A 21,516-nucleotide genomic window follows, 5' to 3' on the forward strand; every position below is an offset into this window, starting at 1 on the left:
TCCGCGTCAAATCCGCGATAAATCCTGTAGCGTGGGCACATAGCCTAAAAATGCAACCTCACTTTGGAGCCTTTTTTAACAGATGTGAGAATTGTTAAAAGAATGTTTGTTTTTCTTATATATTTGTAATATTTATTTATTTAGAATATTTTGCAGAGGGGCATGGCAGCTATAAGTCCCCTTACTTGAAAGCAGCCAGACTGGCTTGCAAAGTCTCCTTAAGGAGAATAGTGTTCCCCCGTGGTCCCCACAAAGCTTCTCATGAGCCAGATCAGACACCCCATACTTTGCACTGACGAGGGGCAACCACTGCAAAACACCGTGTCTGCAAATTGGGATTCTGATCTGGCATAAATCCTAATGCGGGCTTTACACGAGACGATATATTGTGCGATATGTTGTCGGGGTCACGGTTTTCATGACGCACATCCGGCATAGCGCACGACGTCGTCTCGTGTGACACCTCCTAGCGACGCAGTATCTCTCACAAATCGTGAGTCGTGTACTCGTCGTTAACTTTCATAATATCGTTTATTTTCATGGGTGCAGGTTGTTCATCGTTTCCGTGGCATCACACATTGCTCCGTGTGACACCACGGGAACGACGAACACAGAGTACCTGCGTCCCACGGCACCCGCCGGCTTAATGGAAGGAAGGAGGTGGGCGGGATGTTTACATCCCGCTTATCTCCGCCCCTCTGTTTCTATTGGCCGGCTGCCGTGTGACGTCGCTGTGACGCCAAACGTCCCTCCCACTTCAGGAAGTGGACGTTCGTCGCCCAGAGCGAGGTCATCCGGAAGGTAAGTGCTGCCCGTGGCGCACAAACTCGTTTAACCCCCGTCACACGAGTTTGTGCGCCACGGGCAGCGATTTGCCCGTGACGCAAAAACGACGGGGGCAGGTACGATCACTCGTGCTATCGCACAATAGATCGACTCGTGTAAAGCAGGCATAAGTCATATGTAAAGGATTGTTAAAAATCCAAATTTGACTTTTAGGATCGCTACTTCCAATAGGTGGCGCTGCGCTAGAGTTTGTCTCCTTTCCTGGAGAGACAATTTGTTTTTCTTATGTAATGTTAGAATCCTAATTAGCCGTGTGTGTACACACTCCTCAACATTGACATTGTAACACTAAGAAGGAAAAGTCGTTGATTTATGGAAATCACACAATAGATAGACATGTAACTGATTTGCAAATGTTGAAAAAATGGAAATAAATTTTGCAAAACTTTTCCATTTATTCAGTATCGCGTATTTCTAAGGTTATTAATGCTTATTAGGGCAGCACGGTGGCTCAGTGGTTAGCACTGTAGTCTTGCAGCGCTGGGGTCCTGGGTTCAAATCCCACCAAGGACCCCATCTGCAAGGAGTTTGTATGTTCTCCCCGTGTTTGCGTGGGTTTCCTCCGGGTTCTCTGGTTTCCTCCCACACTCCAAAAACATAGATTGGGTCTCACAATCTAGAGTACCTATGGGGACAGTGTTGCCATTGTATGTAAAGCGCTGTGGAATTAACAGCGCTATATAAATGAGTAAATATTATTATATTATATATTATCTGAGGAACGTTCTGCCGTGCTGAATACATTTGGGCAAATCCTCAAGATCCTCTGCTGGCAGCACCCTGTGCTGTTAATGCATGGCCTCTTGATGTGATCGATGGGAGACAAGTCCGGAGACGCTGTAGGGCAGGAGTTGGGAACCTTTTTGGCTGAGAGTCATGGACACCACATATTTTAAAATGTAATTCCGTGAGAGCCATACTCACCAGGGGGAAGCGGCGGTGGGGGAGTGGCTCAGAAGGTCCCAGGAGGCAGGGTAGGTGATGCTGCGGGCACGTAGGAGGGGGTGTCACGACTCAGGAGGGTCGGATATACTGCTTATGGGGTGTCATGGTGGCGGGCCCCATTGATCTGCCAGCGTGCTGCTTTCAATCTCCTGCAGCTGACGAGATTGACTTCAAGAAAGTAGCCGCGGCGCGTGCGCAGATCAACGCGATGGACTTCAAGAAAATGGCCGCGGAGTCCTATCTGCTCACGCGCAGCCTCTGTAACCATTTTCTTGAAGTTGATCTTGTCAACTACGGGAGATTCAAAGCAGCCCACAGATCAATGGCGTCTGCCGCCGCGACACCCCTCGTGCCCGCAGTATTGTTGACCCTGCGCCACCACTGCTGCCCCGGTAAGCCATATGCGGTTTCTAAGATGAACCCCCAATTTTTTTCCTCCCAGTTTTGGAGGAAAAAAAAAAAGTGCATTTTACAAATCGGAAGATTTGTCTGCAAGTCAGATGCAGCCATCAAAAGACCCACATCTGGCTCGCGAGCCATAGGTTCCCGACCCCTGCTGTAGGGCATGAAAACACGTTTAGGCCACGTGGCTGCTCACAGTCACGCAATCAACAAGCATACGGTCAAAAGTGCATTCAGCGCGGCAGAATATTCTTCTGAAAACCATTTAATAACCTCATTGATGGCAACGAGGATGTAAATGCAGCAATTCCCGCATGGGGCACACACGTTGATTTATTCATTCAGTATGGAGTGTAGTTTGAACATTTTGTTTGCATTTATGTATAATTTACATATTTGTAACCTTTCTCCATTCTGTGATTTTTTTTTTTTTTTTTATTAATTTCTTATTAATTTCCCCAAATTTTCCTTCTTGGTGTTGCAATTTTATTGTTAAGGAATGTAGATAATAATAATAATAATTTTATTCATTTATATAGCGCTATTAATTCCACAGCGCTTTACATACATTGGCAACACTGTCCCCATTGGGGCTCACAATCTAGAGTCCCTATCTGTATGTCTTTGGAGTGTGGGAGGAAACCCACACAAACACAGGGAGAACATACAAACTCCTTGCAGATGTTGTCCTTGGTGGGATTCGAACCTAGGACTCCAGCGCTGCAAGACTGCAGTGCTAACCACTGAGCCACCACAAGACTGCAGTGCTAACCACTGAGCCACCACAAGACTGCAGTGCTAACCACTGAGCCACCGTGCAGCCCTGATGTGTTTTTCTGCTGGTGAAGTGTACGGTCATGTTCTTATCAAACTAAGCTGAAGATATGGAATCGGCCAAGTGGGGGGAGACCTCTGCATATACTGGGACTTCACACCTCCATTTTCCGGATCCTCCATAACTCCATGACCCCTTGGATTGGACTTCTATAACATATCTAGATAAGGGATTTCCCCCTTATGGTTAGGGGTAACTAAATCCTCACCTGGGAAGTGACCGCTTTGACACCCACAGATCGAGGGAGCTCTTGCAGGGAAGGTTGAGTATGTACACCTCTACTCCATTATTGTCTATGGGACAACCGTAGTGGACTACAGTTCTATAAACAATAAATGGGACAGGTGGTCCGTGTGCTCGCTTTTCATTTAATGCAAGCGGGATTCCTCAGATCCCCATTCACTGGATCCCCGGGGAGTCCCAGCAGTCACTCCTCCAAAGATTAGTAAATAATTCTTAATCCAGTGATTTATTAAGTTATTTTTAATTTAGTAAAACCCCTTTAAGTCCTCTAAATTGCTTAAAATAAGACATGGACCACCCGATGATCTGTTGTGGAAAAGACTTAATAAATGAATATGAAGTTTGCACTATACATTTATATCATCCTGTATATGGAAATCTCCCAAAACCGAGAAGGGCAGCACTGCATGTGGATCTCCGATGTCATTACCCAGTACCTTCAGTGACAGCGGCCTACCGTCACTCCTGCTTGCCGGCTAAGCCACCCTAGCTCTCCAAGACACCCAACACTGGAACACCACTATTAAAAAAGTGGTCGGATATGCCCTTATAATCCTAATTAAACTACAATAGAAAAAAATGCAAGCCTACATAGTATTAAACATGATACTTTATTATAACATAATTAGAAAGTACGAACATACATATTAAAAAGCACAAGTACAGGAAAAAAGAAGGGTGGGAACCCCCGGTAATTGTCAATAGAGCTGGTGACACATTAAAAATAGGCCTCCATAGCTAAAGGGTACAAATAGTTCTTTTTGTTATTTTTATTTTTATTATTATTATTATTATTATTATTATTATTATTATTATTATTATTATTACTTTTTTCTTTAGATATCCATCAGTGGTAATCCTACCACTAGTAAACCCTTATTTAAGGGAGAATGGTAATAGTTAATATAGTAATGGGCGGTTAAAAGCTACCAAAAGTTATTATAAAGGTAGATGTGAATAAAAATTAGAAGGGGTGATGACAGAAAGCCAGGTAGAGTCTTTTTTAAGGTGCAACAAAAAAATTGTAGTTTTGCACTACAAGAATGTGAATGAATAAGGGTGGCTCAAAAGTGAGACCAAAGAACAGCACTTAAACAACCATCATAAAGTCTGAAAGGAAACTAGGAACTAAGATTTACTCATGCATAGTATTGGAGCCAAAGGTGACCAGGAACCCAAAGCCTGCCCTTCCTGACGCATGTTTCACTATGAAAGCGTCATCCTGGAGTACAATCTAAACTTGTGAAAAGAAACATTCTCAATTAATGGCAAAAAGTTTCTCCAACTTGGTGAACAGTGTTACAATGTCTGCAGGAAATAAGGAGCCAAGATATACGGATGTATAGTAATGGAGCCAAGGGTCCAATGTACCCGATGCGCGTTTCGCTATGAAAGCTTCATCTAGGAGTATAATTTAAACTTGTAAAAGTTAAAAAAAAGGAAACAATCTGAACTAATGCCAAAAAGTTTCTCTAACTTGGTGAACAGTGTTACACTGTCTGCTGGAAACAAGGAACCAAGATACACTGATGTATAGTATTGGAGCCAAGGGTAACCAGGCATCCGTCGTACCCGACACACGTTTCGCTGTGAAAGCTTTTTCCAGGAGTATAACCTAAACTTGTAAAAAGAAATATTCTCAAATAATGTCAAAAAGTTTCTCCAACTTGGTGAACAGTGTTACACCGTCTGCAGAAAAGATAATTCTCTGCGGAGGTTCTGTCAGTGCTACAAAACGCTGTTTAATATGTAATGAACATGTTGTCTGGCTTTACTTTCCCTCTACAGCTCATTCTCTCTTTCTGAATTTCTGATTTTTCACTCCGAATGGACGTCCTGTGCTGTAGGCATATGCTGCGGTGACAGAATGCTCCCCGGCTCAGGATGTGCCTCCTACAGTCGTGCATTATTTATGAGACACTTTTTTTTTTCTTCTTTCTTTTTTTTTGTTGCAGGTATTCATTATTGGTCTGATTGCAGATCGGAAGTTTCAACACTTCAACCCAGTCTTGGAAACTTACATAAAGAAGCACTTTAGCGCTACCCTGGCTTACACGTATGTTTAATCGTTCCCCTATTAATAGATCAGATCAGTTGTGACAGAGTGAGCCGGATACATGAATACCCAAAGAGCCGCCGAAGTATCTCTGTCGGAGCTTTAAAAATTCATCACAAGTTTTTGACCTATTTAAAAAAAAAAAAAAAAAATGCAAATAGATTCATAGTTTTCGGAGAATAGAATTTTTATTTTTTTTTTTTTTTTTTTTTTTTACTTTTGCCTCTTTCTATTTTTTCTTATGGCAGGTATCTCTCTTAAAAATCTCAATAGGCTTACTGTCACACAGTGTAGTGTAACGTATTGAGAGCTTAATATATCTGTAACCTTGATTATTTTATACTTTTGTTTTTTCTGCTTATATGGTGCATCAATACAACAGAGTAGAGCAGCAGGGTGGATATATATAGATATTGATCTATCTATCTATATATATAATATATATATAGACAGACAGAGACATTATATATATATTATACATACATACATACAGCTCTGGCAAAAATTAAGAGACCACTTCCAAATTTTAAGTTTTTTCTGATCTTTCTCTTTGTAGGCATATTTTTGAGTACATTGTAAATTGTTCTTTTAATCTATAAACTACTGACAACGTCTCCGAATTTCCAAGCAAAATATTTTGTTTTTTTCTGAAAATGAGAAATGGTCAAAATAACAAAAAAAAAATGCATTGCTTTCAGACGTCAAATAATGCGAAGAAAACAAGTTCATAACCATTTAGAAACGGCAATACTAATAATGTTTTACCTCAGGAAGAGTTCAGAAATCAATATTTTGTGGAATAACCATGATTTTTAATCCCAGCTTTCATGCGTCTTGGCTGCTTTCCTCCAGTTTTTCACACTGCTTTTGGGTGACCTTATGCCACTCCTAGTGTACAAATGTAAGCAGTTCTTCTTTGTTTGATGGCTTGTGACTATCCATGTTCATCTTGATTACATTCCATAGGTTTTCAATGGGGTTCAGGTCTGGAGATTGGGCTGGCCATGACAGGGTTTTGATGTGGGGGTCCTTCATCCACACATTGATTGACCTAGCTGTGTGGCATGGTGCATTGTCCTGCTGGAAAAAACAGTCCTCAGAGTTGGGGAACATTGCCTGAGCAGAAGGAAGCAACTGTTTTTCCAGGATAACGGAATGTATGTGGCTTGATTCATACGTCGTTAATAATGTATGAATCGATTTTTTTTCTTGGAAATTGAGAGACATGTTGTCATTAGTTTATAGAATAAAAGAACAATTTACGTGTTACTCAAAAATATATCTAATGAGAAAAATCTGAAAGACTGAAAGTTTAGAAGTGGTCTCTTAATTTTTGCCAGAGCTGTATGTGTGTGTTTGTATATATTTGTATATATGTGTATGTGTGTGCATGTATGTGTATACTTATATATATATATATATATATGTATGTGTGTGTGTGTGTGCGTGTGCGCGCGCGCGCGCATGCATGTGTGTATGTATATGTGTATATATATATATATATATATATATATATGTATGTATGTATGTATGTATATATATATATATATATATATATATATATATATATATATATATATATATATATATATATATATATATATATATATACACATACACACACACACACACACACACACACATACATGCGCACACACACACACACACACACATATATATCTATATATATACACATATATATATATATCTATATATATATACACATATATATATTTATACACATATATATATGTATATATATGTGTATATATATATATAGATATATATATATATATGTGTATATATATGGATATATATATGTGTGTCTGTGTGTATATATATCTATATATATATATATATATATATATATATATATATAAATATACAGCATTCTAGCATGCTGTATATAAGAGCCCTGGCCGCTGTGTACACCATAAAAATCACTTTATAATACTCACCTAAACGGTTGGTGTGGTGCAGACTGTTCGGATGTGTGTCCCCGTTCTCCGGTGCCTCCTCTTTCGGCCATCTTTGTCCTCCTTCTTCTGAAGCCTGGGTGCGTGACGCGTCCTACGTCATGCACACAGTCCGGCATTGAGGTACGGTAAACATTTTTCATCATATTCTTGCATTAATTTTTAAATTTGGCGCTCTGGAAAAAAAAAATATTTGCAAATCTGCCCTATTAATGAGGAAGGAAGGACAGACCCAAATCCTTCACTGATACAAGGTCTTTGCATAATAGCTTCAATATTCTGGCCTTTTCCTCTCCATTAGTGATTTATTCACGCCATATTGCTGCCAAGTGTGATCACTAATGTGGATACCCACATATCTGTTCCAGAAAACTGACAAAGGTGTTGAAGAACTATGTGGAAAATGCTGATAAACCTGGCATAACGGAACAAGTCTTCAAAGTCATGAAAGCTTTGGAATATATCTTCAAGTTCATCGTCCGCTCCAGAATTTTGTTTATTCAGTAAGTATTTTGTCCTTCTCGCTTAAAGCGCTAATAGTCCTCTGGTATTATTAGTATTTAATCAGGTTTCTATTCTGTTTAGGCCTCTTTTTTTATATTATCACACATACAGATAAATGAGCTGCTCACATCAAACAATCCCTTTATTATAGAAGGGTCACTGTAAATGTTTTGGCGTGTCCTGCTGCTGGGAGGTCTAAAGGCTAAAGTATAGGAGACCGCTAAACTGGGGTAGGAAGACTTAGAGGTTGTCCACTACTTTTACATTGATGGCCTATCCTTAAGGGTACTTTACACGCTACGACATCACTAGTGATTTATCGTCGGGGTCACAGTGTTTGTGACGCACATCCGGCGTCGTTTGCGAGATCGTAGCGTGTGACACGTACGAGCGACCTTAAACGATCGCAAAAGAGGTCAAAATCGTTTTGCCGCGGAGAGGTCGTCCTGAAACCAAATTCGTTGTCTCCTACGTAGCGATGTTGTTCGTCGTTCCTGCGGCAGCACACCTCGCTATGTGTGACACCGCAGGAGCGACTAACATCTCCTTACCTGCCTCCACCGGCAATGCGGAAGGAAGGAGGTGGGCGGGATGTTACGTTCCACTCATCTCCGCCCCTCCGCTTCTATTGGCCGGCTTAGTGACGTCGCTATGACGCCGAACGCACCTCCCCTTTGAAGGAGGGATTGTTCGGCGGTCACAGCGACGTCGCTGACAACGTATGTGCGTATGACGCTGCCGTAGCGATAATGTTCGCTACGGCAGCGATCAACACATATCGCACGAACGACGAGGGCGGGTGCTATAGCGCTCGACATCGCTAGCAAGCGCTAGCGATGTCGTAGCGTGTAAAGTACCCTTTAGGATAGGAAAGTAATGCCTTATCGGCCGGGGTCCGACACCGGACACCCCGGCCGATCGGGTGTTCTCTGTGCTGGCTGTGGCAGCAGGTGGCCGGAAAAGCTCTGTTCTGGAGCTGCTCTATCTTCTGATAGCAGCCACTGGTGGGTACTGCACATCTGCCTTCTGTTCAAATCAATAAGAGGTGGATGTGCCGTTCCCGGCCGTGTCCACCATCAGAAGGCATGGCAGCTCCGGAACTGAGCATTTTTGGCTGCCTGTTGCTGCCACCGACACAGCGGACAGCTGATCGGTGGAGGTGCTGGCTGTTGGACCCTGGCCGATCAGACATTGATAACCTATCCTAAGGAGAGGCCATCAGTGTAAAAGTTATGGACAACCTCTTTAAAGGTCACAAAATTCCATGTATTTATCTTAAAAAATAGACAGTTTTCTTAGTATAATGCAGTACATACCTTAGGTTTCAGTCATAGGGGCGGAGCTTTTGCAGGGTTCAGTCACTGTCACTCAAGTTCAGCGATAATTCTTTTTTTTAACTCAGTCACACCCCCGCCATGTAATTGATTACACCACATGTCCTTCACCATCACTTCTCTGCTGACCTCCACTCATTATGGTCACCTGATCGACATCACCCCAGATCCTGCACCACAACTTCTCCTCTGCTGAACTCCAGAGCTCAGCATTAGAGAAGTGGTGGTGCAGGATTTGTGATGATGTCACGTTCACGTGACAGTAATGGGCGGAGCTCAGCAGAGGAGTGCCGGTGAAGGACCTGTGGTGTAATCCCTTACAATGCAGGGGACCTGACTAATTTAATAAAAAGAATAATACCTGAACTTGAGTGAAAGTGACTGAACCCTGTTGTATGCTCCTTCCCCAAGACATTATAGTAAGGTAGAGAGAAATGGTTTCCTATTCCTTTTAGATTAGTTGATTCCCATTTTATTGCTGCATTTGTCAATAAAATGTGATCTCATTTTCTAGTCCGGGTTCATCTTTTGGGATGATTGAGCGATGGGACTACCGCCCCACATTTGTTAAAACAATGGACTTAGAGGGGTCCAATCTCCTGTATTCATGCAATATTCACAGGATAAGAGACACATGAATGTTAGACGCAGATGCCACCAATAGTAACCACATCTATCTTGAGAATGGGGCTCTGCCGTCCGCTGCTGTTTGTGAAGAGGTGGTCAAAATTCCTGTGCAGATGCAGAGAGCGATGCACATCAAGGCCTCGTACTCAAGATACATGCAGATCCCAAAGGATAAACCATAAATATATGAGATGGTAAAACCGCTTTACTATTATTATTATTCATAATAATTATTCACTTATTTCATGCCATTAATTCCATAGCGTTTTACACACCTCATCACTGTCCCCATTGGGGCTCACAATCTCCTATGCCTTTTGCATGTGGGAGGAAACTGGAGAACCCGGAGAAACCCACTCAAACACGGGGAGAACAAACAAACTCCTTGCAGATGTTTTCCTTGCTGGGATTTGAACTCAGGACCCCAGCGCTGCAAAGACACAATGCTAACCACTGAGCAACGAGCTGCCTTTTTAAATGCATTTGTCGCTTCTGATATATATCAGTCTTTTATTGAACGGCTCCTCGCCATCATGTGTAATTGTAATAGTTTATGCAGAAGGATAAATAATTGTTCTGTTTCAGATTATATGAAAATAAGGGAGAAGCGGAGTTCATGGAGTCCTTGCTGCAGCTCTTTAAGTCCATCAATGAGATGACAAGTAGCCAAACTGACCAGACAGTCATCGTAAAGGTAAGCTGTAACATAATAAGGTTCTTTATCTTTTATGTTCTGTGTCTAAGGGGTTGAATAGATGCTTTTATACTAAAAATCTGTATGCGCGGAGCGAGTAAGGGGTACTTCTCACATAGCGAGATCGCTGCTGAGTCACGGTTTTTGTGACGCACTAGTGACCTCATTAGCTATCTCGCTGTGTGTGACACTGAGCAGCGATCTGGCCCCTGCTGTGAGATCGCTGCTCGTTACACACAGTGCTGGTTCATTTTTTGGACGTTGCTCTCCCGCTGTGAAGCACACATCGCTGTGTGTGACAGCGAGCGAGCAACAATCTGAATGTGCAGGGAGCAGGGAGCCGTCGTCTGGCAGCCTGCGGTAAGCTGTAACCAAGGTAAATATCGGGTAACTAAGTGAAGCCCTTTGCTTGGTTACCAGATATTTACCTTGGTTACTAGTGTCCATGGCTCTCAGGCTGTCAGTGCCGGCTCCCTGCACAAGTAGCCGGAGTACACATCGGGTAAATAAGCAAAGCGGTTTGCTTATTAACCCGATGTGTACTCTGGCTAGGCGTGCAGGGAGCCAGCGCTAAGCGGTGTGCGCTGGTAACCAAGGTAAATATCGGGTAACCAAGCGCTTGGTTACCCGATATTTACCTTAGTTACCAAGCGCAGCATCGCTTCCACGCGTCGCTGCTGACTGGCCGCTGGTGAGATCTGCCTGATTGACAGCTCACCAGCGACCATGTAGGCTGGCACCAGCGATCCTGACCAGGTCAGATCGCTGGTGGGATCGCTGGAGCGTCCCTAAAGTGTGAGGGTACCCTAAGGCCATGAGCGCAGAGCCTGCGGAGCCGCGTGCGCAGAGCTTGTGGAGCCGCGTGCGCAGAGCTTGTGGAGCCGCGTGCCCGAAGCCTGTATGACTGTTATAAAATACCCCATGGTTCTTGGTGCGGTGTTTACTTTTTCTATACGGCACGCTGATCTCTGATAGAAGTGTTCTCCATAATATGGCGACTGATCAAACACAGCTCAATTAGAAATCCTGTTGGAATAAGATGCATCAAATGGATTAAGAGGTGCACTCGTCTTAAAAAAAAAAAAAAATGGGCAGTCTGTCCCCCTAGAAAATGAAATCTTTGCCAGTTATGAGTTGGTGTAAATTTATACTTCAATTTATGCCAATTTATAGCTTAAATTATAGTAAAGCCATTAGGCAGCCATTAAATACCGCAGCTTTGCTCAGCCCCACCCACTAATGATTTTAAAAAGTGGCAACTCTGCAAGAAAATAAAAAATGTTGCACATTTTGTATGCAAATGCGTGAAAATTGCGTCCTTTTTGCCCAAAAATTGGTGTACAAGGAAAGAAAGATTTTTTTTTTTTTGCTTAAAATAACCTGCTGCAACATCCATAACTATCAATTACCAACTTTCGATCCCCTCCCCCCGTCCCCAACACTTGTGATATTTTATTTTCCATTTTTTATTTGCTATGACTGTTTTCTTGTCCTGTATATTTGGGATTTATTAATTTTTAACCTATTTATTTTGCAATATTACCATTTTTTTATTTTAATTATTTAGATATATATCTAAATAATCGGAAAATCACTCACTGCAAAAGAAAAATATGAATCACAAACACGCCATTTGAACATGACTCAAGAAAAGCGGCTCAGCTATTTATTTATTTATTTTCATGGAGGTTTTAGTTATTTTCAAAAACACACATCAGGAGAGGTCATACAAAAAAAAAAATTGTCAGTGCTGAGTCAAGGGTGTGTGTCCCTACATGGTCAGCGCTGAAACAAGGGTGTGTGTCCCTACATGGTCAGCGCTGAGTCAAGGGGGTGTGTCCCTACATGGTCAGCGCTGAGTCAAGGGTGTGTGTCCCTACATGGTCAGCGCTGAGTCAAGGGGGTGTGTCCCTACATGGTCAGCGCTGAGTCAAGGGGGTGTGTCCCTACATGGTCAGCGCTGAGTCAAGGGGGTGTGTCCCTACATGGTCAGCGCTGAGTCAAGGGGGTGTGTCCCTACATGGTCAGCGCAGAGGCAAGGGGGTGTGTCCCTACATGGTCAGCGCTGAGTCAAGGGTGTGTGTCCCTACATGGTCAGCGCTGAAACAAGGGTGTGTGTCCCTACATGGTCAGTGCTGAGTCAAGGGGGTGTGTCCCTACATGGTCAGCGCTGAGTCAAGGGTGTGTGTCCCTACATGGTCAGCGCTGAGTCAAGGGTGTGTGTCCCTACATGGTGAGCGCTGAGTCAAGGGGATGTGCTCCCTACATGGTGAGCGCTGAGTCAAGGGGGTGTGTCCCTACATGGTCAGCAGTGAGTCAAGGGGGTGTGTCCCTACATGGTCAGCGCTGAGTCAAGGGGGTGTGTCCCTACATGGTCAGCGCTGAGTCAAGGGTGTGTGTCCCTACATGGTCAGCGCTGAGTCAAGGGGGTGTGTCCCTACATGGTCAGCGCTGAGTGAAGGGTGTATGTCCCTACATGGTCAGCACTGAGTCAAGGGTGTGTGTCCCTACATGGTCAGCGCAGAGGCAAGGGGGTGTGTCCCTACATGGTGAGTGCTGAGTCAAGGGGGTGTGTCCTTACATGGTCAGCGCTGAGTCAAGGGGGTGTGTCCCTACATGGTCAGCGCTGAGTCAAGGGTGTGTGTCCCTACATGGTCAGCGCTGAGTCAAGGGGGTGTGCCCCTACATGGTCAGCGCTGAGTCAAGGGGTGTGTCCCTAATGGTCAGCGTCGAGTCAAGGGGTTGTGTCCCTAATGGTCAGTGCCGAGTCAAGGGGGGTGTTTCCCTATAGGGTCAGCGCTGAGTCAAGGGGGTGTGTCCCTATAGGGTCAGCGCTGAGTCAAGGGGGTGTGTCCCTATAGGGTCAGCGCCGAGTCATTGGGGGTGTGCCCCTACATGGTCAGCGCCAAGTCAAGGGTGGTGTTCCCCCTACATGTTCAGCGCCAAGTCAATTGTGGTGTGCCCCTACATGGTCAGCGCCGAGTCAATGGGGGTGTGCCCCTACATGGCCAGCGCCAAGTCAAGCGGGTGGTTTCCTACATGGTCAGCTCTGATTAGACTGCTACAAGCTTGGGGGAGGTGAGCGCAAATTTTCAAACAGTTGCCAAGTTATACATTTCCAGTAGGAATAACAGAGGTGACGGCACAATGTAGTTATAAGAAAAAATCATCCGAATTGTTTTTGTTATGACTTAATAAAACATTAGAGGCACCAGATCGTCGTTCACTACTATGACGTTGGGGGAAAAAAGGAATCGGTAAGTAGCAAGGATCGGCCGTAAGGAACTGTGATATCAGGAGTACATGGAAAGGCGCTGGCATGGGGAATGTCTCTGTTCCCAGTGTATGGATGGGGAAAGGATATTTTCTGTGATTTAGGACTACACATCACTTATTTTAGAGGTTTCTTCTCTAAGCTCCATTACAAAAAAAAAAAATTCTTCTTCCTAGTCATGCATTAAGACTAGTGAAACTGCGATAGAAAAAAACATCAGATATCAAACAGTTTAATATGAGCCCAGAATGAAAGAAATCTGAAAGTGCTTCAGGCTATGTAAACCTTTCCTTTTTCCCAGGGTAGTAAGTAGAGTTTAAGATTTCTGCCTTTTCACATACTGATTAGCATGTCGGCGCAGCAAAAGGAGAAAACCAATGGTTTATTTGATTAATATCAGACGGCAAAATGGATTTCCAGCTGTGCAATGGAGGGGGGGAGGGGTAGAGACGGAAAAATTATTCCACATTTCACATTGGCCTATTTCAATGACCTGAAAAAGTACGACATCTCCAATCAAGGAATGACTTATAGGTTTATGTAAATGGCTCTCCTTTTCATCCCTACCACTTAACAACTTAATACCAATCAATTCCCATCGAAGGTTCATTTGTATACGACAGAGTGCCTCCATTTATTTTAGGTATTGGTGATGGATTGACAACTATTGATCATGTACATTTACCTCGGTTTGCTTGGGAGAAAATAGAAAAGGCGAATAAAAAAAATAAATAAAAATATACCAATAAATATACAGTAAATTCAGTGGGAACAGCTTTTTTTATCCGGCTCCTCTCTTGTGATGAAAGCCTGCTCCGGGAACCTGACAACTTTACTTGTTAATAAGGAGGATCACAACTAAATTATATTTTTGGAACCCAGAAATAAAGGAAAGCGGACTTTTAATTAGAAGTGGACAGTTTTATCTTTTTAATCCTGCTGCTCCCCTGAGTAATCCATTTTATTTATTTATTTATTTATTTATTTTTTAATAAATCTTTCATATGGATCCAAATATATGGGCCTTTTTTATTTAATGTTACGATTTATATTGTACAATAAAGGGATTTTGGCTTTCAGGCTCCTCGGGGGCATGGCCTTTAGACTCCTCAGGGGCGTGGCTTTAGGGTGCGTCCAATCAATTGGAAAGCACTTGGCTACCTCCAGCAGTCCAATAAAGAATTAAGTGGCAGTGGCCAGATGTTCCCTTTTCTAATGATCTATGGAGGTGTCACTAGTCCGACCCAGAAAAGTTAGAACTTATCACACCTGTCTTGCTTGTTACATATTCCATACGGATAATGCATTAAGCATATAGTTTAGACTGCATTTTCTTTATCGTTCCTATGGGAGACCCAGACATTGGGTGTATAGCTTCTGCCTCCGGAGGACACACAAAGTACTACACTAAAAAGTGTAGCTCCTCCCTCTGAGCATATACACCCCCTGGATAACCAAATCTAGCCAGTTCATTGCTTTGTGTTCAGGAGGCATACATCCACACATGCATCTCATCTGATTTTTCATTTTGGAAAGTTTTTGAAGAAAAGCGGGTCAAAGCCTGGACCCCCGGCATGTCCCTTCTCACCCCACTGTGTCGGCGGTGTTGTTAAGGTTGATTTCAGGGCTGGAGCCTTACATGCCGCGCTCCTTCACCATCTCTTGGGCTCTGGCTTGAAGTGGGAGCCAGCACGGTTCTCCTTGCTTTGCAGGAGGCCGGTCTCCATCCGCAGCCCTTCAGGATCCTGCTGGATGGAGCACTCATCCCCAGGGACTGGAAACCCTGCGTCTCACAAGCTAAGTATCTGAGATGTTTGTATTCGGGGGTCCCTTGTACTTTATTGTTGGGGAGAGTGTGCTATGTAACTGTCTTTACATTTCCGGCCGGTTCTCTGGTTGTCACCTGAGAACCGCGCCGATGGGGCCTGCGCGCCGGCTGCATCGCTTAAATTTAGGCCCCGGCTTCGCCGGAGGCCTAGTTTCGATTTCACTGCCCTTGCATGTCAATCATGCAGAGGGACAGTGCGGCTCCGCCCAACGGCCGTTCGGCACAGGGGAGGGACACTCCTCTCTGAGCAAATGTTCCCTCCCCTGTAAATCTCCTTGGCCCTCCAGATCCCGCTCTCAGAGCTGGTCCCGCCCCCTCTCCTCGCTCCGGCGCCATTTTTTCAGCGTTCTCACAGCGATCGGCGCTGGCTGCAGCATCCCTGCTAATCTGTCTGGGGGTCCGGGCTGTGGGATCTGGAGGGCACACAAACGGTCTGGTAAGCCACAACCTCCGGTTGTGGAGCTGCTTATATACTCTCTGGGGGTCATTCTGGCTCAGAGCCCCCACTTCAGCAGCATGTCTCACAGAAGGAGCAAGGCTGCAAGGCTGTACTCCATATGCACTGCATGTAAGCTCATACTGCCTGAACCGAGCACATATCCACATTGTGATACCTGCTCTAACCTGACAATGCCTCAGCCTGTAATCGCACCCACAGTGGTCCCTCCGGCTGCTCCGGTGGCTGAACCCCCGGCTTGGGTAGAAGCCTTCTCTAGGTCAATCTCCCAGTCTTTTGCCGACTCCATGGGACAGCTGTCCCAGACTTTGCTGAACATGCATCAGCCCACTTCTCAGGGTGCCTCTGCTGCTAGGGCTCTCTCAGCGGAGCTCACAGAGGATTCTCCCCGTCCTCCTAAGAGGAGACGCAGAGATCCCTCTCCTTCCTCGTCCCGTGGCTCTGATTCACGAGCTGACTCGCAGGACGAGGAGGATGCTTTTACTGGGGGCTCGGACGCTACCTCCATGTGCCCCATTGATCTGTCCGAAAGTGACGCAGATGTTAGTGATTTGATTGCGTCCATTAATTCTGTACTGGACCTCAATCCGCCAGTATCAGAGGAGCAACCCTCTCTGGCAGAAAAGCACCAGTTTACCTTGCCTAAGAGGACAAGGAGTGTGTTCTTTAACCACTCCAGTTTTCAGGCCACTGTGACCAAGCCTAGGGCCTGTCCTGACAAACGCTTCCCAAAGCGTGGTTCTGATGACCGATTTCCCTTTCCACCTGAGGTGGTCAAGGAATGGGCTCATTCACCTAAGGTAGACCCTCCGGTGTCTAGACTCTCAGCCCGGACGGTGGTATCAGTGGCTGATGGCACCTCTCTTAAAGATTCCACTGACCGCCAGGTTGACCTTCTGGCCAAATCTGTATATGAGGCGGCAGGGGCCTCGTTCTCCCCATCTTTTGCAGCAGTGTGGGCTCTCAAAGCCATCTCTGCTTCTCTAGAGGAGATGCATTCCCTCACCAGGGAATCCATGCCCGAAATGGTTGCCTTAACTTCCCAAGCTTCGGCTTTTTCATCCTATGCCATGTCTGCCATGCTGGAGGCTTCTCACCGCACTGCGGTGGCTTCGGCTAATTCCCTCGCTATCCGCAGGATCTTGTGGCTTCGAGAATGGAAGGCAGATGCTTCTTCAAAGAAGTACCTTGCTGGGCTCCCTTTTGCTGGATCCAGGCTATTCGGTGAACAACTGGATGAAATTATTAAGGAAGCTACTGGCGGGAAGAGTACTTCCATGCCACAAACTAAATGCCGGAAACCTGCTCAGGGTAGGAACCAGTCGAGGTTTCGTTCCTTTCGTTCCTCCAACTGGTCATCCTCTAAGCCCTCGGCCTCGTCCACTAACTCAGCCAAGGACCAAAAACCCAACTGGCGCACGAAGCCGCGTCCTCAGAAGTCCGCAGGAGCTGCTGCCACTAAGGCAGCCTCCTCTTGACTATCTAGCCGCGCCAGCAACGTCCTTGGTCGGTGGCAGGCTCTCCCACTTTGGCGACCTGTGGTTTCAACACGTCTCCGACCAGTGGGTGCGGGATATCATCTCCCACGGCTACAGGATAGAATTCTCTTCCAGCCCGCCAAACAGATTTTTTCTGTCAACTTCCCCCTGCTCCAAGGCCGCCACCTTCTCTCAGGCCGTAGCATCCTTGCAGGCCAACGGAGTAATTGTACTGGTTCCCGCCCAGGAACGGTTCAGAGGATTCTACTAAAATCTCTTCCTAGTCCCCAAAAAGGACGGTTCCTTCCGGCCCATCCTGGATCTCAAGCTTCTCAACAAGCATGTTCAGGTGCGGCATTTTCGCATGGAGTCTCTGCGCTCAGTCATTGCCTCAATGACCCAAGGAGATTTCCTAGCATCCATCGACATCAGAGATGCTTATCTGCATGTGCCAATTGCAGTTTCACACCAGCGTTGGCTACGTTTTGCAATCGGAGAGGAACATTTCCAATTCGTGGCTCTCCCCTTCGGGTTAGCCACGGCCCCTCGAGTATTCACCAAGGTCATGGCAGCAGTGGTTGCGGTTCTGCACCTCCAGGGGTTGGCAGGGATTCCTTACCTGGACGACCTTCTAGTCAAGGCTTCGTCCAGCGCAGACTGTCAGCGGAGTGTCTCTCTCACTCTCGCCACTCTAGTCCAATTCGGGTGGCTTGTCAATCTGCCCAAATCCACTCTGACTCCGACCCAGAGGCTCACGTACCTAGGGATGCAATTCGAGACTCTGCCGGCACTTGTGAAGCTGCCCTTAGTCAAACAGCAGTCTCTCCGTCTGGCGGTGCGCTCTTTGCTGAGGCCCCGCCGTCATTCCATCAGGCACCTAATGCAGGTGCTCGGTCAGATAGTGGCGTCAATGGAGGCGGTTCCCTTTGCCCAGTTCCATCTGCGTCCTCTACAGCTGGACATTCTCCGCTGTTGGGACAAGCGGACCTCCTCCTTGCACAGGTTAGTGGCTCTGTCGCCACAGACCAGGGGCTCCCTTCAGTGGTGGCTTCGGCCCCTTTCTCTGTCTCAAGGACGCTCCTTCCTGGCCCCGTCCTGGGTGATCCTCACCACGGATGCCAGTCTATCCGGCTGGGGAGCGGTATATCTCCACCACAGAGCGCAGGGCACTTGGACTCCGTCCGAATCAGCCCTCTCGATCAATGTGCTGGAAACCAGAGCTGTGCTTCTAGCTCTCCTAGCCTTTCACCATCTGTTGGCGGGCAAGCACATCAGAGTCCAGTCAGACAACGCGACAGCGGTTGCCTACATAAATCACCGAGGCGGGACACGCAGCCGCCTGGCAATGTTGGAGGTTCAACGCATCCTTCAGTGGACGGAGGACTCCAAGTCCACCATCTCCGCAGTCCACATCCCAGGCGTGGAAAACTGGGAAGCAGATTATCTCAGCCGCCAAACCGTGGACAGCGGCGAGTGGTCCCTGCATCCGGCAGTGTTTCGGTCAATCTGCCGCAAGTGGGGCACTCCGGACGTGGATCTAATGGCATCCCGGCTCAACAACAAGGTTCCGGTTTACGTGGCTCGCTCCCACGATCCTCAGGCCTTTGCAGCGGACGCTCTGGTTCAAGATCGCTCCCAGTTTCGTCTGTCCTATGTGTTTCCCCCTCTAGCGCTTTTGCCCAGAGTCCTGCGCAAGATCAGAATGGAGGGCCGTCGGGTCATCCTCATTGCTCCGGACTGGCCCAGGCGAGCTTGGTACCCAGACCTGCTCCATCTGTCCGTAGAGGTGCCGTGGCATCTTCCGGACCGTCCAGACCTTCTCTCACAAGGTCCGTTTTTCCGCCAGAATTCTGCGGCTCTCAGATTGACGGCGTGGCTCTTGAGTTCTGGATCTTGACGACTTCTGGTATTCCTCCTGAGGTCATCTCCACTATGACTCGGGCTCGGAAGTCTTCATCGGCCAAAATCTATCACAGGACCTGGAGGATTTTCCTGTCCTGGTGTCGCTCTTCCGGCCATGCTCCTTGGCCTTTTTCCTTGCCGACCCTCCTGTCTTTTCTACAGTCCGGTCTGCAGCTAGGACTATCCCTCAATTCCCTCAAGGGACAAGTCTCTGCTCTGTCAGTGTTGTTCCAGCGGCGTATCGCCCGACTGGCCCAGGTGCGCACCTTCATGCAGGGCGCGTCTCACATCATTCCGCCTTACCGGCGGCCCTTGGATCCCTGGGACCTCAATCTGGTCCTCACGGCCTTGCAGAAACCCCCCTTTGAGCCTCTTAGGGATGTTTTTGTCTCGTCTTTCACAGAAGGTGGTCTTTCTAGTGGCCATATCTTCCCTCAGGAGAGTTTCTGATTTGGCTGCGCTCTCTTCGGAGTCACCTTTTTTGGTTTTTCATCAAGACAAGGTGGTTCTTCGTCCGACTCCGGACTTTCTCCCTGAGGTGGTTTCTCCTTTCCACCTTAACCAGGACATTTCCCTGCCTTCCTTTTGTCCGGCTCCTGTTCATCGCTTTGAAAAAGCGTTGCATACTCTGGATCTGGTGCGGGCGCTCCGGATCTATGTCTCTCGCACCGCTGTTCTTAGGCGGTGCACCTCTCTTTTTGTGCTGACCACAGGTCGGCGTAAGGGCCTCTCGGCTTCTAAGCCGACCTTAGCTCGTTGGATTAGGTCGGCCATTTCCGATGCCTACCAGTGTACTCAGGTGCCTCCCCCGCCGGGGATCAAGGCACACTCGACCAGAGCTGTCCGGTGCCTCTTGGGCTTTCAGGCACTAGGCTACGGCTCAGCAGGTCTGTCAGGCTGCCACTTGGACTAGTCTGCATACCTTTTCGAAGCACTACCAAGTGCATGCTCATGCTTCGGCAGATGCGAGCTTGGGCAGACGCATCCTTCAGGCGGCTGTCGCCCATTTGTGAAGTTAGGTTCCGCCTACTTCTCAGTTTTCTGTTTATTCCCACCCATGGACTGCTTTGAGACGTCCCAATGTCTGGGTCTCCCATAGGAACGATAAAGAAAAAGAGAATTTTGTTTACTTACCGTAAATTCTTTTTCTTATAGTTCCGTATTGGGAGACCCAGCACCCTCCCTGTTGCCTGTTGGCAGTTTCTTGTTCCGCGTGTTATCACCGGCTGTTGTTGTAGACAGAGGCTCCGGTTGTTCCGGTTCTTGCCCTACCTCTACTTGTGGGTGGCTATTCTCCTTCAGCTTTTGCACTAAACTGGCTAGATTTGGTTATCCAGGGGGTGTATATGCTCGGAGGGAGGAGCTACACTTTTTAGTGTAGTACTTTGTGTGTCCTCCGGAGGCAGAAGCTATACACCCATGGTCTGGGTCTCCCAATACGGAACTATAAGAAAAAGAATTTACGGTAAGTAAACAAAATTCTCTTTTTTGAACTGTGAGTGCCTTGTAGTCTTGATTTAAAAAAAAAAAAAAAAAAAAAAAGCCGATTTAATTTATTTATTTTTTTTTAAACCAAATTTTTATTTATTTTCTTGCAATGGTAAAATAGGGTACAAAATGAAGAAAATAAGGGTCAACAAATCAAAATCGCAAATAACATAGTCTCTACAATTTATCGATCAAATATTTGTCACGGTCATCAAATTTGCTCCTTCCCCTTCTTCGTCAGTGTATATTTCCATTATTCAGTCTCCGCTACCCCCCTTCAGCCTTCCTTCATAACTTGTTACAAACATTACTTATAAACACTATCCCCCCCTCCCCTCCCCATGCGACACGACCTAGACTCTAGCCAGCTATACTTTCAGCTCGCACAGGGACCCTGACAGGTCTTCCTTCATGTACCATTCCGTAGACATAAATGTGGACATTATTTGTATTATTTCTTCTCTAGAACATATAATGCTTATGAACTTTCTCCATTTACTGAAAAATGTTGCTGTCATCCTTTCTTTACACCTCTCCACCATCACCTTCTCCAACATGAGCGTTTTTTTCAATTGATTTACCAGTTCGTCTTTTGTTGGTATTTTTTTCACCAGCCACTTCTGAAGA

The 21,516-nt window shown here is 46.0% G+C and overlaps 1 protein-coding gene across 1 annotated transcript in view; it reads left to right on the plus strand.

Moving 5' to 3' along the window:
• Positions 1-21,516, plus strand: part of DOCK1 (dedicator of cytokinesis 1) — a 523,077-nt gene that overhangs the window by 128,437 nt on the left and 373,124 nt on the right. Inside the window, exons 20-22 of the mRNA XM_075351602.1 lie at positions 5,227-5,327; positions 7,672-7,806; positions 10,354-10,462. Coding sequence (XP_075207717.1) covers positions 5,227-5,327; positions 7,672-7,806; positions 10,354-10,462 — 345 coding nt within the window. The remainder of the gene's footprint in view (positions 1-5,226; positions 5,328-7,671; positions 7,807-10,353; positions 10,463-21,516) is intronic.

This window comes from Anomaloglossus baeobatrachus, chromosome 5 (genome assembly GCF_048569485.1).
Source record: "Anomaloglossus baeobatrachus isolate aAnoBae1 chromosome 5, aAnoBae1.hap1, whole genome shotgun sequence".
NCBI lineage: Eukaryota > Metazoa > Chordata > Amphibia > Anura > Aromobatidae > Anomaloglossus > Anomaloglossus baeobatrachus.